The following is a 20075-nucleotide window of genomic DNA, read 5'->3' on the forward strand; positions in this document are numbered from 1 at the left end:
GGTAGAATGGTTGTGTGCCAGGTAAAGTAGACCAAAACCAGAAGAGTCATAGCAGCTCAAAGACAAGTTATTGTGTGTAAGTGATAAAATACACACACTGTCTCATCCTTTTCTGCCTCCCTTCTCTTCTTGCCCCTTACACAACATTTCCAGAAGAGTTACATGTATCGACTAAAAAATAATCAGGCCAAATAGTGAATGCAGTATATAATTCTTTGATAAATAAGGAAGGACCAGAAGTGACTATAAGTTTGTCCTTTGAGTGAATGTGGAGGTCCCAATTTTGGGAAGGAAGAGGAAGGATTATAAAGTATTATTCTGAGGTGATGGTAGGGTAGGTGAAAATATTCAGTGGGTAGTTGTAGAGGAAATAATTTATCCAGTGATAGAAATAATAAATGTCCCAACTTTCCTAGAGAAAAAGTAGCTAAGGAACACAGTACATATACCTCATTTTAAAACTGTAGAATAAAGGGACGCCAGCAAATGAAGTGAGAGCACAGTCAAGACAGTGGACTGTTTAGGAAGTTGTACAGACTTTCAAAACAGAGGAGAGAGGATAACCAATGATATTGAATTTAGAAAAGACAAAAAATAAGGCCTTCAAATCTTCTGAGAAAGTTTTTTTTTTTCCTCTTTTGGTGGTGCTGGGGATTGAACCCAGGGCCTTGTGCATGCAAAGCAAGCACTCTACCAACTGAGCTGTATCTCTAGTCCCCTGAGAAAGTTATTAATAAGTATTTGTAATAAACTTTTTGATAATTTTTGTACACAATATCAGGATAACAGTAACTTTTGAAGAAAATTATCTGGTGGTTAAAAAAAAAGTCCATTGAAGCTGAGCTTGGTGGCACACACTTGTAATCTTGTAATTCCAGCAACTCAGGAAGCTAAGGCAGGAGGATCTCAAGTTTGAAGTCCATCTAGCAATTTAACAAGACCCTGTCTTAAAAATAAAAGAACTGGAATGTAGCAGAGTGGTAGATGAGGTTCAATTTCCAATACCAAAAGAAAAAAAAATCCATTGATATCAAAGATCACTTTATACAGAAATTAAATGGTAGCAACTTAGTGAGGTCCTAAGCAACTTAGCAAGATCCTGTCTCAATAAAAATGAAAAGGGGGCTGGGGTTGTGGCTCAGTGGTAGAGTGCTCGCCTATCATGTGTGAGGCCCTGGGTTTGATCCTCAGCACCACATGAAAATAAATAAATAAAATAAAGGTATTGTGTCCAACTACAACTAAAAAATAAATATTTAAAAGATAAATGAAAAGGGTTCGGAGTGTGTCTGAGTTTAATCCCCAGTACAAGAAAAAAAAAACTAAATGGTAAAATGAATAGAAAGAAGATAATGAGTCAGAGTAGACAGAAGAGGCAAGCAAAGATCTTTTTTTTTTTCCCTTCAAGGGGATCAAAAACCACTTAATGAAAGATTGGGGAAAAAAAAGAAAGAAATAGTAACAATAAAGAGCAGTATCTTTTGAATTTTGAAAGTTTTCATGATTTTTAAAAATCTATTCCTATGAACTTCTATAGAACTGTTTTACTAAGTGCCAAAAGAGGAGTAAAAAATCTTATTGTATTGCTATTTCTTATGTATAGGAAGTTAAATCCTAAAATAGTAGCTGTCTTAAAATTTTTTAGCACTTAGCCCCAAATTGAGAAGGTATGCAATAAACAGAGGATGTTCACAACGAGTTAAATAGAATAGTTCCTTGGAATTTGAGCCTTTCTTTTGAAACTGAAGTGAAAGATGAAAAGATAGTAGAGAAGTAAAATTCCTTTGTTAAAATGAGGAAATAGATTATTATTCATACTAATAGCAATTGACAGTAATGATATTCATAATTTGTATTTTAAGATAATATGTATTATGAGCTCTTTCATTACAAAAATGTAGATGGGAGCATCATGGTGTCTTTTATCGCTTATACTGCAATTGATAATCACAAACCTTAGACTTTTTGTGTTTTACAGTCTGTTGCCAGAATGGGCCAAACTGGAACAAAGTCTGTCTTCTCACAGAGTGGAAATAGTCGAGAGGTCACTCCAATTCTTGTTGCACAAACACAAAGTTCTGGCCCTCAAACAAGGTATTTATTGTGATGTTATCAGTTCCCATTGTTCATCTTTTCTTGCTGTAAAACCTTCTTCTTTATATTTTTGGGTATTGACCCACAAATTTCTAATGTAGCCAGACATGGTGGTTCATGCCTATAATTCAAGCAGCTTGGGTGGCTGAGACAGGAAAATCACAAGTTCAAAGCCAGCCTTAGCAATTGCGAGGCGCTAAGCAACTAAGTGAGACCCTGTCTCTAAATAAAACATAAAATAGGGCTTGGGATGTGGCTCCTGAGTTCCCCTGAGTTCAGTCCCTAGTGTATGTATATGTATATGTGTATGTATGTGTATATATATATATATATATATATATATATATATATATATATATATATATATATATATATATATTTCTAATGTAACTGTTATAAATTTTGAATATGTAAAACTTGAAATCTGTGACTTCTGAAAAGACTTAATATAATTTTTACTTGAATTTTATAATGCAAATAACACAATAGTTACCTAAAACAACTTTTTCCAATACTCTAATTACCTCTTAGTGTTTTTTGTTGTTATTGTTCTTTTTGTTGTTGTTTCATTTGTTTGTTTGTTTGTTTGTTTGTTTTGGTAGTGCTGGGAATTGAATCCAGGGCCAAGTGCATGTCATGCAAGCACTCTACCAACTGAGCTATATCCCCAGCCCTCTTAGATTTTTTAATATTATAAACATTATAAATACTATAAACATTTCCTCAGAGAAATTTCTTTTTATGTATATGACCTTCTCTGCAGATCAAGTACAGATAGATTTCATTATCCCCTCCCCCCATTATGCACTTCTATTCATAGATTATAAAATTAATCTTCAAAACTTCAAATTCAGAATTCTTAAAATAGACACAAATGTGCATATTCTTTGACTGTCTAAAAGGTCTCAATGTTGCTCTACTACAAGGATGATAAGTGTAATAATGAATGCCAGCTTGCTGATAGTGATTGCCTGAGGCTCATTATGAGAAAGAGCTGAGGCTTCTTACAGAGCAACATTACATAGGCTGAGTATATGCTAACCCTAAAGAATATATAAACCTACATGTAATTATCAACTATATATTTTGTATTGTTTATGCCATTTTTATCTATTTTTTTGCTTGGATTTATTTTCTAAAGCTGCCGTAAAACATGAGTATTCCTAATCTAAAAATCTGAACTGCTCTGAAATCTAAAACTTTTTGAATCCCAGCACAACACTCAAAAAGTTTCAAGTTTTAGAGTATTGTAGAGTCCAGATTTTCAAATTAGGAATGCCCCACTAGTAAAATTTATTATATAAATATTACAAATTTGGGGGGGACAACTCTGCAATCTGAAACACTGGTCCCAGGCATTTTGATAATGGATATTCAGCCTGTACCACAATCTGGGTGGCTTAAAACATCAGAAATTTATTCTTTCCCACTTTTTACTTTTTTTCCTTTAGACCATGTTGCTAAAATATAATCTCTGTTTTAAAGCTTATAAATTTGAAATCAAGTTGTTGGCAAGGCCATTCCCCCTCCAAAGTTTGCAGAGGAGAATCCTCCTTTGCTACTTGAAGCTTCTGATAGGTTTGTGACAGCATAACTCAAGATATGTACTTATATCTTCACATGGCAATCTTCCCTGTGTGTCTCTTTCCAGATTTCCCTCTTATAAGTATGACAGTCATACTGGATTAGGGGACACACACACACATACACACTTATAATCTCAACTTGATACATCTGCAAAGACTGTATTCTAAATAGTCAAATTCACAGGTACTGAGGGTAAGGTCTTCAACATATTGAAATTGTTTCACAGTTTACTAATACTCTGTCCGTTTTTGTTTCTGGGCTTTTTCCGCTCTGTTTCGTTTTGGATAATGACGAATTTACTGTTAATCCAATCCAGTGGGGAGTTGTTGTTTTTTTTTTTTGTTGTTGTTGTTGTTGCTTTTTAATCTCAGACACTCCTTTTTCATCTCTAGAAATTTGATTTGCTTGTCTCCTTACTTACCCATGCTTTCTTCTACCTTTTTAAATAGTCGGAAAATATTTATATTGGTCCTTTTAATGTTTTTGTCTAAAAGTCTATTACTGTGTCATTCCTAGTTGTGTTTCTTATTGATTGGTGTTACATTGTTGAATGCTGGGAGCCAGCAGGTACCAGGGATTGAACTCAGATGCACCCGACCACTGAGCCACATCCCCACCCCTTTTTTGAATTTTATTTAGAGACAGGGTTTCACTGAGTTGCTTATGGCCTCTCAAAGTTGCTGAGGCTGGCTTTGAATTCGTGATCCTCTTGCCTCAGCCTCCCGAGCCACATAGCAACTGGAATTTTTTTTATTATTATCATTTCTTTTGGTATTTTTAAGATTTGTTCTGGGATACAGCTAGATTATTTGAAAACAGTTTGATTTTTTTTTGTTTGTTTGTTTTTTGTTTTTGTTTTTGTTAGGTGGAACAAGAGCAGTCTTTAAAGTAGTTTTGCCCTGCTATTGAAAGAGTACTCTTTATGGCCTATTTAGTATGAGATTTCTGCCCTCTGCCTATTCCCAATCACAAGCGCCAAGAACTGTTCTGCCTACTCCTTTATAGTAGTTCTTACCCCACCCAGTGTTGAGTGGTTTCCTCATGGCAATACTGTAATGTAATTCTGATGCTAATCACCCAGACTTAGACTGGACTCCAAAGATTAAGATCAGTCTGCAACAAGAACTATCTGAAATGTCCTCAGTTCAGACACCAGTTGCAGGTGCAGAGTTCCCCAGGCCACCTGCATTTCTGATCAACTTAGTAAAAATTGAGGGTTCCTATTACCCCTTCATATTCAGTAAGTTGCTAGAACAACTCAGAACCAGGAAAATACTATACTTATGATTAGAGTTTTATTGTGAAGAATACAAATCAGGACCAGATAACTGAAGAGACTCTATGGTGAGGTTTTGGGAGGGTCCCAAACACAGACTTTTATGTTCGTTTCATGGAATCAGGACCTATGTTTAGAGACCAGGAATTTCAACTAAGGTTTGATGTTCAGAGTTTTAATGGAGATTGAATTATGAAGACATGGTTGATGAAATCATTGGGCATGTGATTAAACTCAGTCACCAGCCACCTTGCCCTTCCTGGAGGAGGTCAGGGTGATGTCACCTGGCTTTAAGGCTCAACTCTAATCACATGGTGGATCTTTGCAGCGTGGCCAACCCCATCATTTTCTCCACATAAAGTATCCTTCAGAATTTATTTCTGTAAATTTTCTAAGATGTTTTTGTTAACTACCAGAACATTTTGCTTTAAAACCAGAAAAAATAGTGCTATTTACATAAATTTATTATGTATTATTAAACAATATAACTGACATATAATGTATATGCCTAATGATGGCAGTAGAACCTTAATTTCAAGCTGTGGCAATCTAGTTCCAGAGCATATTCCTTTCATTGCTAAACCCCTAGTTAACCAAATGGAAATTATACAGATTCATGTATTGGTTACATAATATGAACTAAATTAATTTTTCTGGTGCCTCAGACTTAGGGCTTCTTTCTCCTTTCATCAAGTGGGCCTTTGGAGCTAACAGAAGCCTAACAAAAATTATAAGACTGTATCTACTCTATAAGAAGAGTTTATCCTCCCAGCTCTAAAACTCTTCTTACTAATTTTTACTTCTACCTCCACAAAATTTGTGTTACTCTCACTCAGTGAGTGTTTTCTTTAAAACAATCTTAGCAACATCTTCAGGTTTGTCCCACTTGCCCCATTTGATGAAGTTCTTTCCTCCTACTTCTTGACAAAACTCTTCTGTGATCAAGTAATCATGTTGACAGTACAATTCACATTTTTAAAAATTTTTTTAGTTGAAGACGGACACAATATTTATTTTTATGTGGTGCTGAGGCTCAAACCCAGTGCCTCTAGTGTGCTAGGCAAGTGCTCCACCACTGAGCCTAGCCCCACAATTCACATTCATAGTATAAATTATAATAGTTATTTCTACCAAATTGAGGTTATTGGACTTTTTTGGGGGGTGTTACTGGGGATTGAACTTGGGGTACTTATCCACAGAGCCACATACCCAGACTTTTTAAAAAATATTTTAGTAGAGACAGGGTCTTACTGAGTTGATAAGGGCCTCACTAAATTGCTGAAACTGGCTTTGAACTTGGCTCCTTCTGCCTCAGCTTCCTGAGCTGCTGGGATTACAGGCTTCCACCGCTATGCCTGGCGAGGTTATTGTACTTTTAAAAAATGAATTGGTCAACCCAAGTGTTCTTACTTGCCTAATATCCCTGCACTGGGGCTCTGTGTTTTGAAAGAAATAAGAATAATCCTGGACATGATTTACTCACTGGGCAGTATCTCTCTCTTTCTCTCTTTTTATTAAGAAACCTTTTAATTTCAGACTTAGGTACCTATTTGTAGAATTTCCTAAAAATTATAAACTTAACCTAATCCCAGTTATATCATTTAAGTTTTAAATTTGCTTGCTTTCTAAGAATGGAATTCTTAGGGTTTGCCTTTAAAGTAAAAATATATCCAATGATTGTCAGACTCGTTTTGCTCTAACCAGAATAAACCTTTGATACAGCTGTTTGAATTTACAGGGAAATTATTTCTCAACTTTCAGTTGTTCTAGTGGTATTTATTTGTTAAAAAATGCCCAACATTTAGATGATCCATACCTGATAGAAATTTCCTTTTTTTCTCTAATTTTTTTTTTCTTTTTTTTTTGAGCGGGTGGGTGCTGGGGATTGAACCCAAGGGCATTTAACCACTGAGTCACATCCCCATCCCTTTTTATTTTTTATTAGGGACAAGGTCTCTTATAGGTTGCTTATAGCCTCTAAGTTACTGAGGCTGGTTTCAAACCTGTGATCCTCCTGCCTCCGCCTTCTGAGCCACTAGGATTATAGGCATGCACGCCATGCCCAGCTCATGTTTTACATTTTTTGAAAATATATTTAATTTCTGACATAACTCCCTTTTTTTTTTTAACATTTCTACAATTTCTATTTATTTATTTATTTAGAAACAGAGTCTCACCGAGTTGTTTAGCGCCTTGGTTTTTGCTGAGGCTGGCTTTGAACTCACAGTCCTCCTGCCTCAGCCTCCCAAGATGCTGGGATTATAGGCGTGCACTACCACACCTGGCCCACTTCCCTAACTTTTTTATGCATACGAATAAAGGGCTAAAGGTAATTGGCATATAGATGTGCTTGTCATATTTATTGACCTTAAATATTTTTAGATTAATTTAGATCAATTTCAATTAGAGATCTCTCCTATAATGTTTATCATTTTACAGTAATATGAGTAGTTTTTAAATGGTGGGTTTTCATAAAGGGACCAGAAAGGGGGCCTGGGATTGTTACTCAGTGGTAGAGCACTTGCCTAGCTGTGAGGTACTGGGTTCAATCCTCAGTATCACATAAAAATAAGTAATAAAATAAAGATATTGTGTCTATATATATATATATATGTATGTATATAATTTTTTTAGAAAGGGGGGGACCAGAAAGGGACTGACCAAACTCACCAACTCTAGAGTACTTATATTAGAAATGCATATTTTTAATATGGCTAAATTTGAAATAATAGTTAATGGTCAAAAAGTGAATTTTAAATAATGTTTTATCACTTTTTAGTACAACACCTCAGGTATTGAGCCCCACTATTACATCTCCCCCAAATGCACTGCCTCGAAGAAGTTCTCGACTTTTTACTAGTGACAGCTCTACAACCAAGGTAAAGAATTCTGAATGCCACATTTACTTAATGCTTTCCCTGCTAAAATATCTGTTCATTGATGACTTCATCTTTATAAATAAATTTGGAAAGCTAGCTATAATTTTTTGGTCCTTTGGTAAATATTATATAACATTTTTCTTTGGTACTAGAGATTAAACCCAGGGGTGTAACACTGAGCTATATCCCCAGCCCTTTTTATATTTTGTGTAGTTGACAGGGTCTTGTTAAGTTCCTGAGCCTGACTTTAAACTTGCAATCCTCCTGCCTCAGCTTCATGAGCTGCTTATATTATAGGCATGCACCACTGCACCCAGCTTTAATTATAGAAAACAACAGTGGTTATCAGGAAATAGGCCTGAGCATAGCACAGCCAGACACAGTAGCACATGCCTGTAATCCCAGCAACTCAGGAGATTAAGGCAGGAGAATCACAAGTTCAGTAACTTAGTGAAACCGTGACACTAAAAAGGGCTGGGGATATGGCTCACCCCTGAGTTCAATCCCTGGCACCAAAAAAAAAAAAAAAAAAAGCATAGCAAAAAAAGGATTTCTTTGTGATAGTAAAATAGTTCTATATCCCAAGCATGGTGGTTGATTGCATAAATCCATTCATGTGATAAATTACACAGAATTATATATATACACACCCACATGCACGCAAAAGAGTTCAAATGAAAACCAAACAAATGAGGTCCGTAGTTCATTTCATAGTATAATATTTCAGTTTCCTCAATATAATTTTATATGTTATCACTAATGAAAGACTGAATGGAAATTCTCTGTTTTCTTTGCTTCTATCTTCTTATGAACTGAAACTATTTCAAAATTAAGAGTTTAAAAAATTAAAGGGCTTCATTACAATGGCCTTGGTTAAATTTTTTTTGGTCCATGGAAGGACATTATAGGTAAATTCAACTTTGTGATTTATTAGTTAAGTGCTCTGAGACAATTAAATGGTATTGCATCCTCTTATTTTCTTACTGTAAAATAATAAATGAGAATATGATATACTTGCAAAAAAAAAAAAAAACGCTCAATGCAGATTCACCTTAATCACAATAAGTAAATACAATTTATATTTAGAATTCTTGAATTTAGAATTGACTTTGAAGACTGTTTTTATAAAATTTCTTCTGAGAAAAATAGCGATTAATCAAGATTATACTTTTAAATCTAATACTTGAGAAAGGGTTGAGGAGGAAGTCTAAAATATATGAGTATAAAGTATGGAATTTTACCCTTTTGCAGGAGAATAGCAAAAAATTAAAAATGAAGTTTCCACCTAAAATCCCAAACAGAAAAACAAAAAGTAAAACTAATAAAGGAGGAATAACTCAACCTAACATAAATGATAGCCTGGAAATCACAAAATTGGATTCTTCCATCATTTCAGAAGGGAAAATATCCACAATCACACCTCAGATCCAAGCTTTTAATCTACAAAAAGCAGCTGCAGGTCTGTTTTAAATGCTTAATATTGTTTATTTTACATTATTATGTACTTATTTTAAGTAATTTCTTTATGGTCATTACACTGCTTTCATTGTTTTCTAGATAGATGGAATTTTAATCAATTAGTTTGTAATCAGCCTTTCTTAAACACCAGAGTTTTATGTTTCTCTCCTTTGGTTACTATATTGTTTTCTCCTAGAAGGTTTGATGAGCCTTCTTCGTGAAATGGGAAAAGGTTATTTAGCTTTGTGTTCATACAACTGCAAAGAAGCTATAAATATTTTGAGCCACCTGCCTTCTCACCACTACAATACTGGTTGGGTACTGTGCCAAATTGGAAGGGCCTATTTTGAACTTTCAGAATACATGCAAGTAAGTATAGAAAATAGGTACATGTGTCTTTCTAGAAATAATTTAAGTGTAATTAAAATGGTCATGCTTGAGAAGACCAGATCTAAAACGTCAATATTTGTTTATTATGTTTGTTTATATAATTATTTTCTCAGGGATTATTATGTCCTCAGCAGAATGATTGCCTGTTACACCAAGGATTGGATTTCCCAGTACTGAAAAAAAAAAGGTGGGGGGGGGGGGGCTATCTTATCATTATTTATAATTTGTAGACAAAATTTGGAGGTGGGTACCCGGGATTGAACTCTGGCCACTCAACCACTGAGCCACATTCTCAGCCCTATTTTTTTATATTTTATTTAGAGACAGGGTCTCACCAAGTTGTTTAGCGCTTTGGTTTTTGCTAAGGCCAGCTTTAAACTCTTGGTCCTCCTGTCTCAGCCTCCCAAGCTTCTGGGATTACAGGCATGTGCCACCTCGCCCCGCTGACAAGATTCTTTCTTGCTTTAAGGGATAATTTAAATTTTTCAGACTTTCTTGAGGGAGATTTGTGAGAACAGAGCCATCAATGCACTCTTATACCTTGTACTCTGCTCATTTGGATCTGAAAATGCATATTTAGATATATAATCTATAAATTCTTTCTACAATATAGTTTTTATGAATTATTGTTTTTATTTATTTTTGGTACTAGGGAACTGAACCCAGGGGCACTTAACCACTGAGCTATATCCCCAGCCCGTTTTTATTTTTAATTTTGAGACAGGGCATCACTAAGTTGCTTAGAACCTCACTAAGTTTCTGAGGCTGGCCTCAATCTTGGGATCTTGCTGCCTTGGCCTTGGGATTCACTGGGATTATAGGTGAGCACCACTGTGCCGGACTCTTCGATTTGTTTTAGAAACTTAAAGAATGCTATGAAGAAAATTATATTTAATTGATGACACAATATTCTTATCAGAAGGCTTTTATCCTTTTAGTTTTAATTAAATTTTTTTACTTAAGATACCTGTTGTTAGTGGGGCTTATATGTGTTTTTATTTGGGTTTTGGCTTGGGGAGTATTTGTTGCTGTTGTGATACTGGGGATTGAAACCAAGGGTGCTGTATCCTGAGCTACATCCCAGGCCAATTTATTTTTTAATTTCATGACAGGGTCTTGCTAAGTAATAGAGGCTGACCTTGAACTTGTGATTCTCTTGCCTCAGCTTCCTAAGTAGCTAGGATTGCAGGCATGTGCCACTGTGCCTGACAAGTTATCTGCTTATAGAGAAAAGGAAAGGATGGTTAACTTAAATTAAAAAAAAAAATGCAATTTCCAATTTAAATAATTTCTCCTGTCCAAAGTATTTTCTTCCTACCCCTAAGCTTAAAAAGATAACAAACCCCCCCCAAAAAGTTGACAAGGTTACTTTTCAGAATGTATTTCAGTATATAGTATTTTCTAATACAATGAGGCAATTTCTTGCCTCCATGGAGTATATTACATTCTAGTAATAGCCAAAGTATAAGCTAATAAATGTGTGAGGATAGGTAGCAGGAAGTAATATGAAGAAAAATGAAGCATGGTAAGGAGGCTGAGTGAGGGGCACTGAACGTATGGTATTCCTTTTTTTTAATTAGCTCAGAATCAGAAGATTATTCTTCCCTTCATGAGCCATGCAAAGACACAAGGGGAAACTGTTCTTCCCAGGCTGAAAATAAATGCAGACATGTCTATTCATGTAATTTTGTATAGTACCAAAAAGAGGATTGTAACCAGAAAGCTTTATTCATTGCTAATTCATTGCTAGGAGATCCATGTTGGGATTATGGCATTTACCAATACACTCTGTGTGTGTGTGTGTAAAAGAAGCAAAGCTATGTTTTCAAAATTATTTATAGTTTATTGTTTTACAGGTACTTTGGAATATGTGAATTTTGTTTTTTCCATAGTTACAGACCCGTGAGCAACTTGAGTATTCAAAAGGAGCCTTTTTTTTCCAGCTTAATTTTATTAGTTATTTTCCATTTTTCTTTTTTGTGTATACCATAATGAATTTTCAAAAGAAGCAGTAGATTCTGATATTTGAAAACAAAAGGTACCTGTATTTGGTTTATTTGTGCATTAGGGGAGGAGGGCAGGATACTAGATAGAGAACCCAGGGGTTCTGTACCTCTATCACTGAGCTACATTTCCAGGCCTTTTTTTTTTTTTTTTTTTTTTTTTTAAGACTTGATTTGAGGGGCTGGGGATGTGGCTCAAGCGGTAGCACGCTCGCCTGGTATGCGTGCGTCCCGGGTTCAATCCTCAGCACCACATACACACAAAGATGTTGTGTCTGCCGAAAATTAAACAATACAAATGTTGTGTCTGCCGAAAATTAAAAACAATAAAAATAAATAAAAATTATAAAAAAAAGATTTGATCTTTAGCACCACATAAAAACAAATAAACAACAACAAACAAATAAAATAATGGTTAATTTCTTTTTTAAAAAAAAGAAAGAGTCTCTCTAAGTTGTTAAGATGGCCTTGAACTTATGATCTTCCTTTTAAGAAATTTTAGGGACTGAACACAGTGACACACACCTACAATCCCAGGGTTTGGGGAGGCTGAGGCAGGAGGATCACAAGTTCAAAACCAGCCTCAGCAATTTAGCAAGATCTTGTCTCAAAAAGGGCTGGGGGTCGGATGCGGTGGTACACACCTGTAATCCCAGCAGCTTGGGAGACTGAGGCAGGAGGATCCCAAATTCAAAGCCAGCCTCAGCAAAGGCAAGGCACTAAGCAACTCATTGAGACCCTGTCTCTAAATAAGATATAAAATAGGGCTGGGGAGGGCTGGGGTTGTAGTTCAGAGGTAGAGCACTTGCCTCGCATGCCTGAGGCACTAGGTTCAACCCTAAGCACCACATAAAAATAAATAAATAAAATAAGGATATTGTGTTCATCTACAAAATAGGGCTGAGGATGTGGCTCAGTGGTTGGATATCCCTGAGTTCAATCCCCAGTGCCCCCCAACCTCCCTCAACAAGTGGGGGCTGCTAGGGAATGTTGCTCAGTGGTTAAGCACTGCTGGGTTCAATCCCTGCTACCAAAAATAAAATAAGAGATTTTAGGTAAGTTGCAAATCATTTGTTCAGCTAGTGCTTGGATACCATATGGCATTTCTTGGGAATAAATTCCGATTTTATAACTATCCTTTCTTTATTTTCTATCTTCATTTCATTAAGAATATTTCAAATGTTCTTTATTCTAATCTAAACCTTGAGAATTTTTAAAATGCTAAGTTAATAAATTAGGAAATTAATTGGTTTCATATAATCTAAAACCTCAAATTTTGGGGGGAAAGGAGTACAGTTTAGAACCTGTGAATATGGTGAGGAAAAAATATGATCTGACAGCTGAGACTGACATAGGAAAAGGCAGTTAGAAGGTGGGAACTAGAGTTCCTGGCAGGTTCGGTGTTAGCATTATGTGTTCAACATGTCATAGAGTTGCTAGCCATCTTAACTTGTTCTCAAGTCAGCCTCTCAGAAAGTCATTGCAAAAATACAAAGTACAAAAATAGATTTTTTTAAAGAGTGAGAAAGAGGGAGAGAGAGAGAATTTTTTTAATATTTATTTTTTAGTATTTGGCGGACACAACATCTTTGTCTGTATGTGGTTCTGAGGATCGAACCCGGGCCGCACGCATGCCAAGCGAGCGCGCTACCGCTTGAGCCACATCCCCAGCCCCACAAAAATAGATTTTTTACAACAGAAGTCATTCTTCTATCTTTGCTGGGAGGGTTATTCTATAAAGCCATTATCAAAACTTAAAAATGTGTTTTTTAAGGAAAATATCGGGCTGGGGTTGTAGCTTAGTGGTAGAGCCCTTGCCTAGCACATGTGAAACACTGGCTTCAATCCTCAGCACTACATAAAAATTAAGATATTGTGTCTTTTTTTTTTTTTTTTTTTTTTTTTTTTTTTTAATATTTATTTATTTTAGTTTTCGGCGGACACAACATCTTTGTTTGTATGTGGTGCTGAGGATCGAACCCGGGCCGCACGCATGCCAGGCGAGCGCGCTACCACTTGAGCCACATCCCCAGCCCAAGATATTGTGTCTTTATACAAAAAAAAAAAAAAAAAAAAGGAGGAGGAGGAGGAAATATCAACTTTTTTTTTTTTTCCCTCCAGTTCTAGGCTTTGAACGAAGGGCTTTGCATATGCTAGGCAAGTATGAGCTACATCCCCTGACGAGAGTTCATGATTTTACCACAACTTCGTGTATAAAAGCTAGATTAAGGGCTGGGGTTGTGGCTCAGTAGTAGAGAGCTTGCCTAGCATGCGTGAGGCACTGGGTTCGATCCCTGGCACCACATACAAAATAAAGGTATTGTGTCCATCTATAATTAAAAAAACTAATAATAAAAATAAAACTTGATTTAGTATGATGTGATTGCATCAATATTTGAGCTATAGCACAGAAGATTGCTTAATTTGTCCTTGTGTTATTAATAATTCACTTTAAAAAATATAACCAAGGGGCTGAGGATGTGGCTCAAGCGGTAGCGCACTCGCCTGGCATGCGTGCGGCCCGGGTTCAATCCTCAGCACCACAAAGATGTTGTGTCCGCCAAAAAAACTAAAAAAATAAATATATATATAAACCAAGGCAACACTTTGGTTCTATGAAGATAGTGACCAGAACTCTGTTTGCATATATATAAATTGTATCAACTTGTTTTCCCTTACTAGTTTTTGTATTTCAGGCGGAAAGGATATTCTCAGAAGTTAGAAGAATTGAGAATTACAGAGTTGAAGGCATGGAGATCTACTCTACAACACTTTGGCATCTTCAAAAAGATGTTGCTCTTTCGGTTCTTTCAAAAGATTTAACAGACATGGATAAAAATTCACCAGAGGTATCTTAACTAAAACACTTTGCTTGTATAGTTACCTTTTGATCACCCTTAACAAATGGAAATGAATCATATACAGTCTTACATCACTTAAGGACAAGGATGTATTCTGACAAATGTGTTGTTAGGCAATTTTTTCGTTGTGCAGAACATCATAGAATATAATTACACAAAAATCAGTACAACATAGCTATGCGATATAATCTTAAGGGACCATTGTCATATATGGGGTTCATCAATGACTAAAATGTAATGACTATTGTTCAAAAGTTAACTACACTTATTTTCCTTCTCCTATGGAAGGACTCAGAACAAAAAATCCTAGAATAAGCAGTGCAGATTCAGAAATAGAATAATCCAAAAGCAGGTATTTCTTTTAGGATTAATCAATGACTGTATTAAAGTTGCTGTTAACCAACATTAGGTAGAAATAATTGAGCAGAAGTAATATAGATTGAAGGAAGTGCTGATTTTAAAATAAATTAATAATTTTAATTGCCATTTTAACCTATAAAGACAATTAGTTCACATCTTTCATGTTTTGGGGGTTTCATTTATTTTTTATTTTGGGTGGTGGGGGTACCAGGAGTTGAACTCAGGGGCACTCAATCACTGAGCCACATCCCCATCCCTATTTTAGAGACAGGGTCTCACTGAGTTGCTTAGTACCTCTCTTTTGCTGAGGCTGGCTTTGAACTTGTGATCCTCCTGCCTCAGCCTCTTAAGCTGCTGGGAGTACAGGCGTGGGGCACCACGCCCCGCAAGTTTTTTGAGTTTTGTTGTTGTTTCTGTTTTTTTCTTAGTTCAATGTAAGAGTAGGATTTATGCAAGTGATAAGAAAAGACAGTTTTTTTAAGACCTTGATTTCAGGGCATTTCAAGAATATTTAGTGAGCCAGGCATGGTGGCATATACCTGTAATCCCAGCACTTGGGAGGATGAGGCAGGCGGATCAGATGTTCAAGGCCAGCCTCAGCAACTTAGTGACACCCTGTCTAAAAATTTTAAAAGGGTGGGGGATGCAACTCAATGGTAAATTATCTCTGAGTTAAATCCCCAGTATTTAAAAAAAACAGAAACAAAAACAAAAAACTTGCCCTAGAGGATTCTATTTTCTTTACTTTACAAAAGAGAAAATGAAGTTCAGAAGTGTTAAAGTGAGTTATGTGCAGCTGCTCTGCCTATAATAGTTCACAGCAATGAGATTCAAACTAAGAGCTCTCAGAGCCACAGCTTTCTGCACTACACTCAGCTGCCCCCAAGTCTCTATCTTCTGTTCATTTCTATATGAGAACTGAGAATGACCTTCTTTAGCCTCAACTGAGAACATGCCTATGGGGCAACTCAAATGTTGAGTTTAAGTTTTTGTTTTTATAAGTTAAGATTTGATTTTAGTTATAGGTTTGATTTTGTAGAACAAAATTTTTTTAAAAAATTTAGTTATGTATTTATTTTTTTGTTTCCTTCTTTCTTAAGGCCTGGTGTGCTGCGGGGAACTGTTTCAGTCTACAACGGGAACATGATATTGCAATTAAATTCTTCCAGAGAGCTATCCAGGTTGATCCAAATTATGCTTATGCCTATACTCTTTTAGGGCACGAGTTTGTGTTAACTGAAGAACTCGATAAAGCATTAGCTTGTTTTCGAAATGCTATCAGAGTAAATCCTCGACATTATAATGCATGGTAAGTGCTAATGAAGTGCAAAGACCAAGTCTTATTGATGGCTTTTTTTTTTAAGAGTATATTATATATATATATATATATATATATATATATATATATATATATATATATATATATATATACACATATACATATATATATATATACACACACACAAACACATATACACACACACATACATACATGTATACATTTTATTTTTTTTATTTATTTTTATGTGGTGCTGAGGATTGAACTCAGGGCCTCGCAAGTGCGAGGTGAACGCTCTACCACTGAGCCACAACTCCAGCCCCTATTAAAGGCTTTTCTTTCTTTTTTTTTTTCCCCCTTTTTTTCCAACAATAGAGAGATAGCTAACAACGAAAATTTCTGAGTATTCCTGATTATATTTGATGTATATTTTTGGCTTGTGTTTTTGGTTTTTAATGGATTATATCTTCTAAATAGTTATATAGATGGAGTAGTTATATAGAAGAAAAAAAATGCCAGCTTTTGGTGACACATCAATCCAAGCTTGCTTCCCTTCAAGTTTTCTTAATATTTTAAGAACTCAGTTCTTTCCTTTTCTTTTTCTTTTTTTTTTTTTTTTTTAAATGGTGCTAGAAATTGAACCCAGGGCCTTATGCATGCAAGGCAAGGACTCTACCACTGACTCTATCCCCAGTCCAAGAATTCAGTTCTTAATAGGTCTTGTGTTGTTTTTTAAACATGTAGGATCTGTTCTGCTATTTTCCAGTAGATGCATTTTTAACCAGATTTACCACATAAAAAATTGTATTATAAGGAGGACTATTCAAACTGGGAAGAATTTAAATACTGAGTTGTTTGGGTAACATTATGTATCTAAACACTGAGCAAATTTATTATTCTAATTCCAAAGTGAATAGTCTTTCTTTATTATTTCCACCTTCACTATCATTAGCACAGTCTCTTTAATACCTTTTCTTCACATATAACACTATTATGATGATAAACAAAGCAACTTAAATAAATTAGCTGTATTGTGCTTTTTTTCTTATTCATTTGGTGCTTATTTTCCATCATTATCTATTTGTGGCCAAGAGAGGTCTTCTTATGTATCAATGCATACTATATCCAGTTGACGTTTTGAAAATTCAGGAGAAATACCTGTATTCAAAAAGGAACTGGCTAGAATTCTTATTAGCTATATAACTTTAAGCAAGTTACTTCTCTGATCTTACTTTAAGTTTTCTTACTTAAAAATGAGAATGATAACTCTTCTAGGATTAAATGAAATAATTCACATTAAAAATTTAGCAGAGCTGAGTATAATGGTGCATACCTGTAGTTCCAGGCTGAGGCAGGAGGATCACCTGGGCAATATAACAATACCCTGTCTTTAAAAAAAAAAAAAAAAGAATTAGCCAAGTTCTTGGCACACACATACAATATCACTTGGTTGAAATTAGTTAAGTCTAGATTATAGTGATTGTTTTAAAGATGGGGTTTCTTTTTTTCCCATTTTTATAGTTTTGTTTGATTAGTTAGATTGACTTATTTTTATTTTAAAATTGTCTCCTTCTAAAATGTTTAACAGTTTTTATCATGACTGATACTGTTTGCCTCCCCTGTAAGACTATCACAATTTTTCCACTATTATTAAAATGCTAAATAACATATCCTGTTATTAATTGAAGTAAATTAGCACCCAGTAGTTCTATCCCTAAAATTTTACTTTGTTTTGCTCTTGCAGGTATGGTTTAGGAATGATTTATTATAAGCAAGAAAAATTCAGCCTTGCAGAAATGCATTTCCAGAAAGCACTTGATATCAACCCTCAAAGTTCAGTTTTACTTTGCCACATTGGCGTAGTAAGTGATTTTCTAAACATTATTGCTGTGTTTTCTCCTTTTATTAATATGTTTGCTAACTAACTCGATTGCTATAATGAAAGTTGAAGCTTCTTGTTATTAATGTTGTTGAAACAGTATCCCAGAGCCTTATACAGCCTAAAACACCACCTTTTGGTTTTTCGTTGATGTGCTCTTATCCCTTGGGCAAGTCACTTAATTTTTTAGAATTTCTGCTTTATGCATGACAAATAATATACCTTACAGGATAGCCAAATAGTTAACCTTTTTTGCAGTGCTAAGGATTAAACCCAGGGCCTCATGCATGCTAGGCAAGTGCTCTACCACTAAGCAACATCCCCAATTCCTTTTTTCAAATTAATTGCTAAAGTAGTTATAAATGTAATTGTTCTAAGTAATATAGAATTAATAATAGGCAGTTCTTTGAACACAGTTTTTTGTTTGTTTTTAGGTGTCTATGGACACAACACAATGCCTTTATTTTTATGTGGTGCTGAGGATCGAACCCGGGTCCCACCCGTGCTAGGCGAGCACTCTACTGCTGAGCCACAATCCAGCCCCTGAACACAGTTTTGAAAAGGCTAATATTAAGAAGACCACAATAAGCCTGAAATATATTATCTGGCTAAATTATAAGATATTTTTCTATGAAGGGAAAATCAAAGTTTTGTTTGCCTTTTAGACAAAAAAGTTACCAAATATCTGCTCTAAAGAGAATCGTAAGCTGGGCACAGAGGAGCACACCTATAATCACAGTGGCTCATGATTGAGGCTGAGACAATATGACGGCAATTATCAAGGCCCTAAGCAACTTAGCAAGACTATCTCAAAATAAAAAATAATAAATGGGCTAAGGCTGTGGCTCAGTGGTAAAGTATCCCTGGGTTCAATTCCTAATACCAAGAAAAAATATACAGAGAATCATGATTACCATTATGAATAATATCAGATTGGGAGCCAGAGGACCTAGGTCTTCATCCTTAAGCAAATTCAAGACATTTCTTCTGACTATCATGTTCTCATCTTTAATTGCTTGAATTGGAAGAGATTTAGAGATACTCTATTAATCAGTTGGTAATCAGTTGGTAAATTCACTTAAGGCAATAACAGCTATACCACCTCATCGTTAATAGTATTGTTATATTTATGTTGATATTGAGTAACATTATTGGTTCTCATCTTTCTTTTAAAATATCAGGAGGCAATATTAACATGACCTTTATTTCTTATAGGTTCAGCATGCACTAAAAAAATCTGAGAAGGCTTTGGATACCCTAAACAAAGCCATTGTTATTGATCCTAAGAACCCTCTATGCAAATTTCACAGAGCCTCGGTTTTATTTGCAAATGAAAAATATAAGGTAAGGTATATATCTGAATTATCTTCTACATTGTATTGATGAACTTGTCATTTTTTTAATAAACTAAAAGTTTATTAAAACTTAATACTTTTAGGAAGGATAAGTGTGTGGACATTTAGAAATGTGTGGTTATTCCTTATAAACATTCCATGTAAAGAAAGGCAGTTTTCTCTAAGGAAGATATCTTAAAGATACGAGGTTAATGATCCTTTTAGGACCACAATAAGTGAATAAGTGATAAATTATGTGTATATATATTCCAAAAATACTTACTGAGCTGGGTTATAGTTCATTGACAGAGGGCTTGCCTAGCATGCATAAGGCCTTGAGTATGATCCCCATCACCTGCAGTATGTACTGAGAATATAGCAGTAAGTAACACAAGTCATATTTCCTGCCTTTGGGTAGCTTAACAGTTAGTACCCCTCTACAGGGAGAACATAAATTAACCAATAATTACAAAAATAATATGTATGGAGCACATAGTGAGTTGTGAGAGTTTATAACAAGGGGACTAGATCAGTTCTGATGTGTTTTGCTCTTTACTTTTCACTCTATTATTCAAATTATGTAAACTGATAGAAGTATTGAGGAAAGAACATAAGGAAAACTGAATAAGAGAAAAAAGATATAAAATGACATGAGATTTTTCTTATAAGGTTTGT

General features: G+C 35.1%; 1 protein-coding gene across 8 annotated transcripts in view; it reads left to right on the top strand.

Moving 5' to 3' along the window:
* The window catches only part of Cdc27 (cell division cycle 27), a 62414-nt gene that overhangs the window by 33656 nt on the left and 8683 nt on the right, over nucleotides 1–20075 (top strand). For 3 of the 8 annotated variants that reach the window (XM_046420978.2, XM_046421007.2, XM_046421025.2), the window contains 8 exons: nucleotides 1979–2094; nucleotides 7737–7836; nucleotides 9088–9295; nucleotides 9491–9663; nucleotides 14384–14536; nucleotides 16009–16217; nucleotides 17932–18049; nucleotides 19282–19410. In XM_046420978.2, the coding sequence (XP_046276934.1) occupies nucleotides 1979–2094; nucleotides 7737–7836; nucleotides 9088–9295; nucleotides 9491–9663; nucleotides 14384–14536; nucleotides 16009–16217; nucleotides 17932–18049; nucleotides 19282–19410 (1206 nt within the window). Of the gene's footprint in view, nucleotides 1–1960; nucleotides 2095–7736; nucleotides 7837–9087; nucleotides 9296–9490; nucleotides 9664–14383; nucleotides 14537–16008; nucleotides 16218–17931; nucleotides 18050–19281; nucleotides 19411–20075 lie in introns of all 8 variants that reach the window. The other 5 variants (XM_046420997.2, XM_046420972.2, XM_046420988.2 and 2 more) reach the window with 3 other exon arrangements.

Source organism: Marmota monax, unplaced genomic scaffold, assembly GCF_021218885.2.
Source record: "Marmota monax isolate L192 unplaced genomic scaffold, Marmota_monax_Labrador192_F-V1.1 WCK01_AAM20220418_F8-fsc00322, whole genome shotgun sequence".
NCBI lineage: Eukaryota > Metazoa > Chordata > Mammalia > Rodentia > Sciuridae > Marmota > Marmota monax.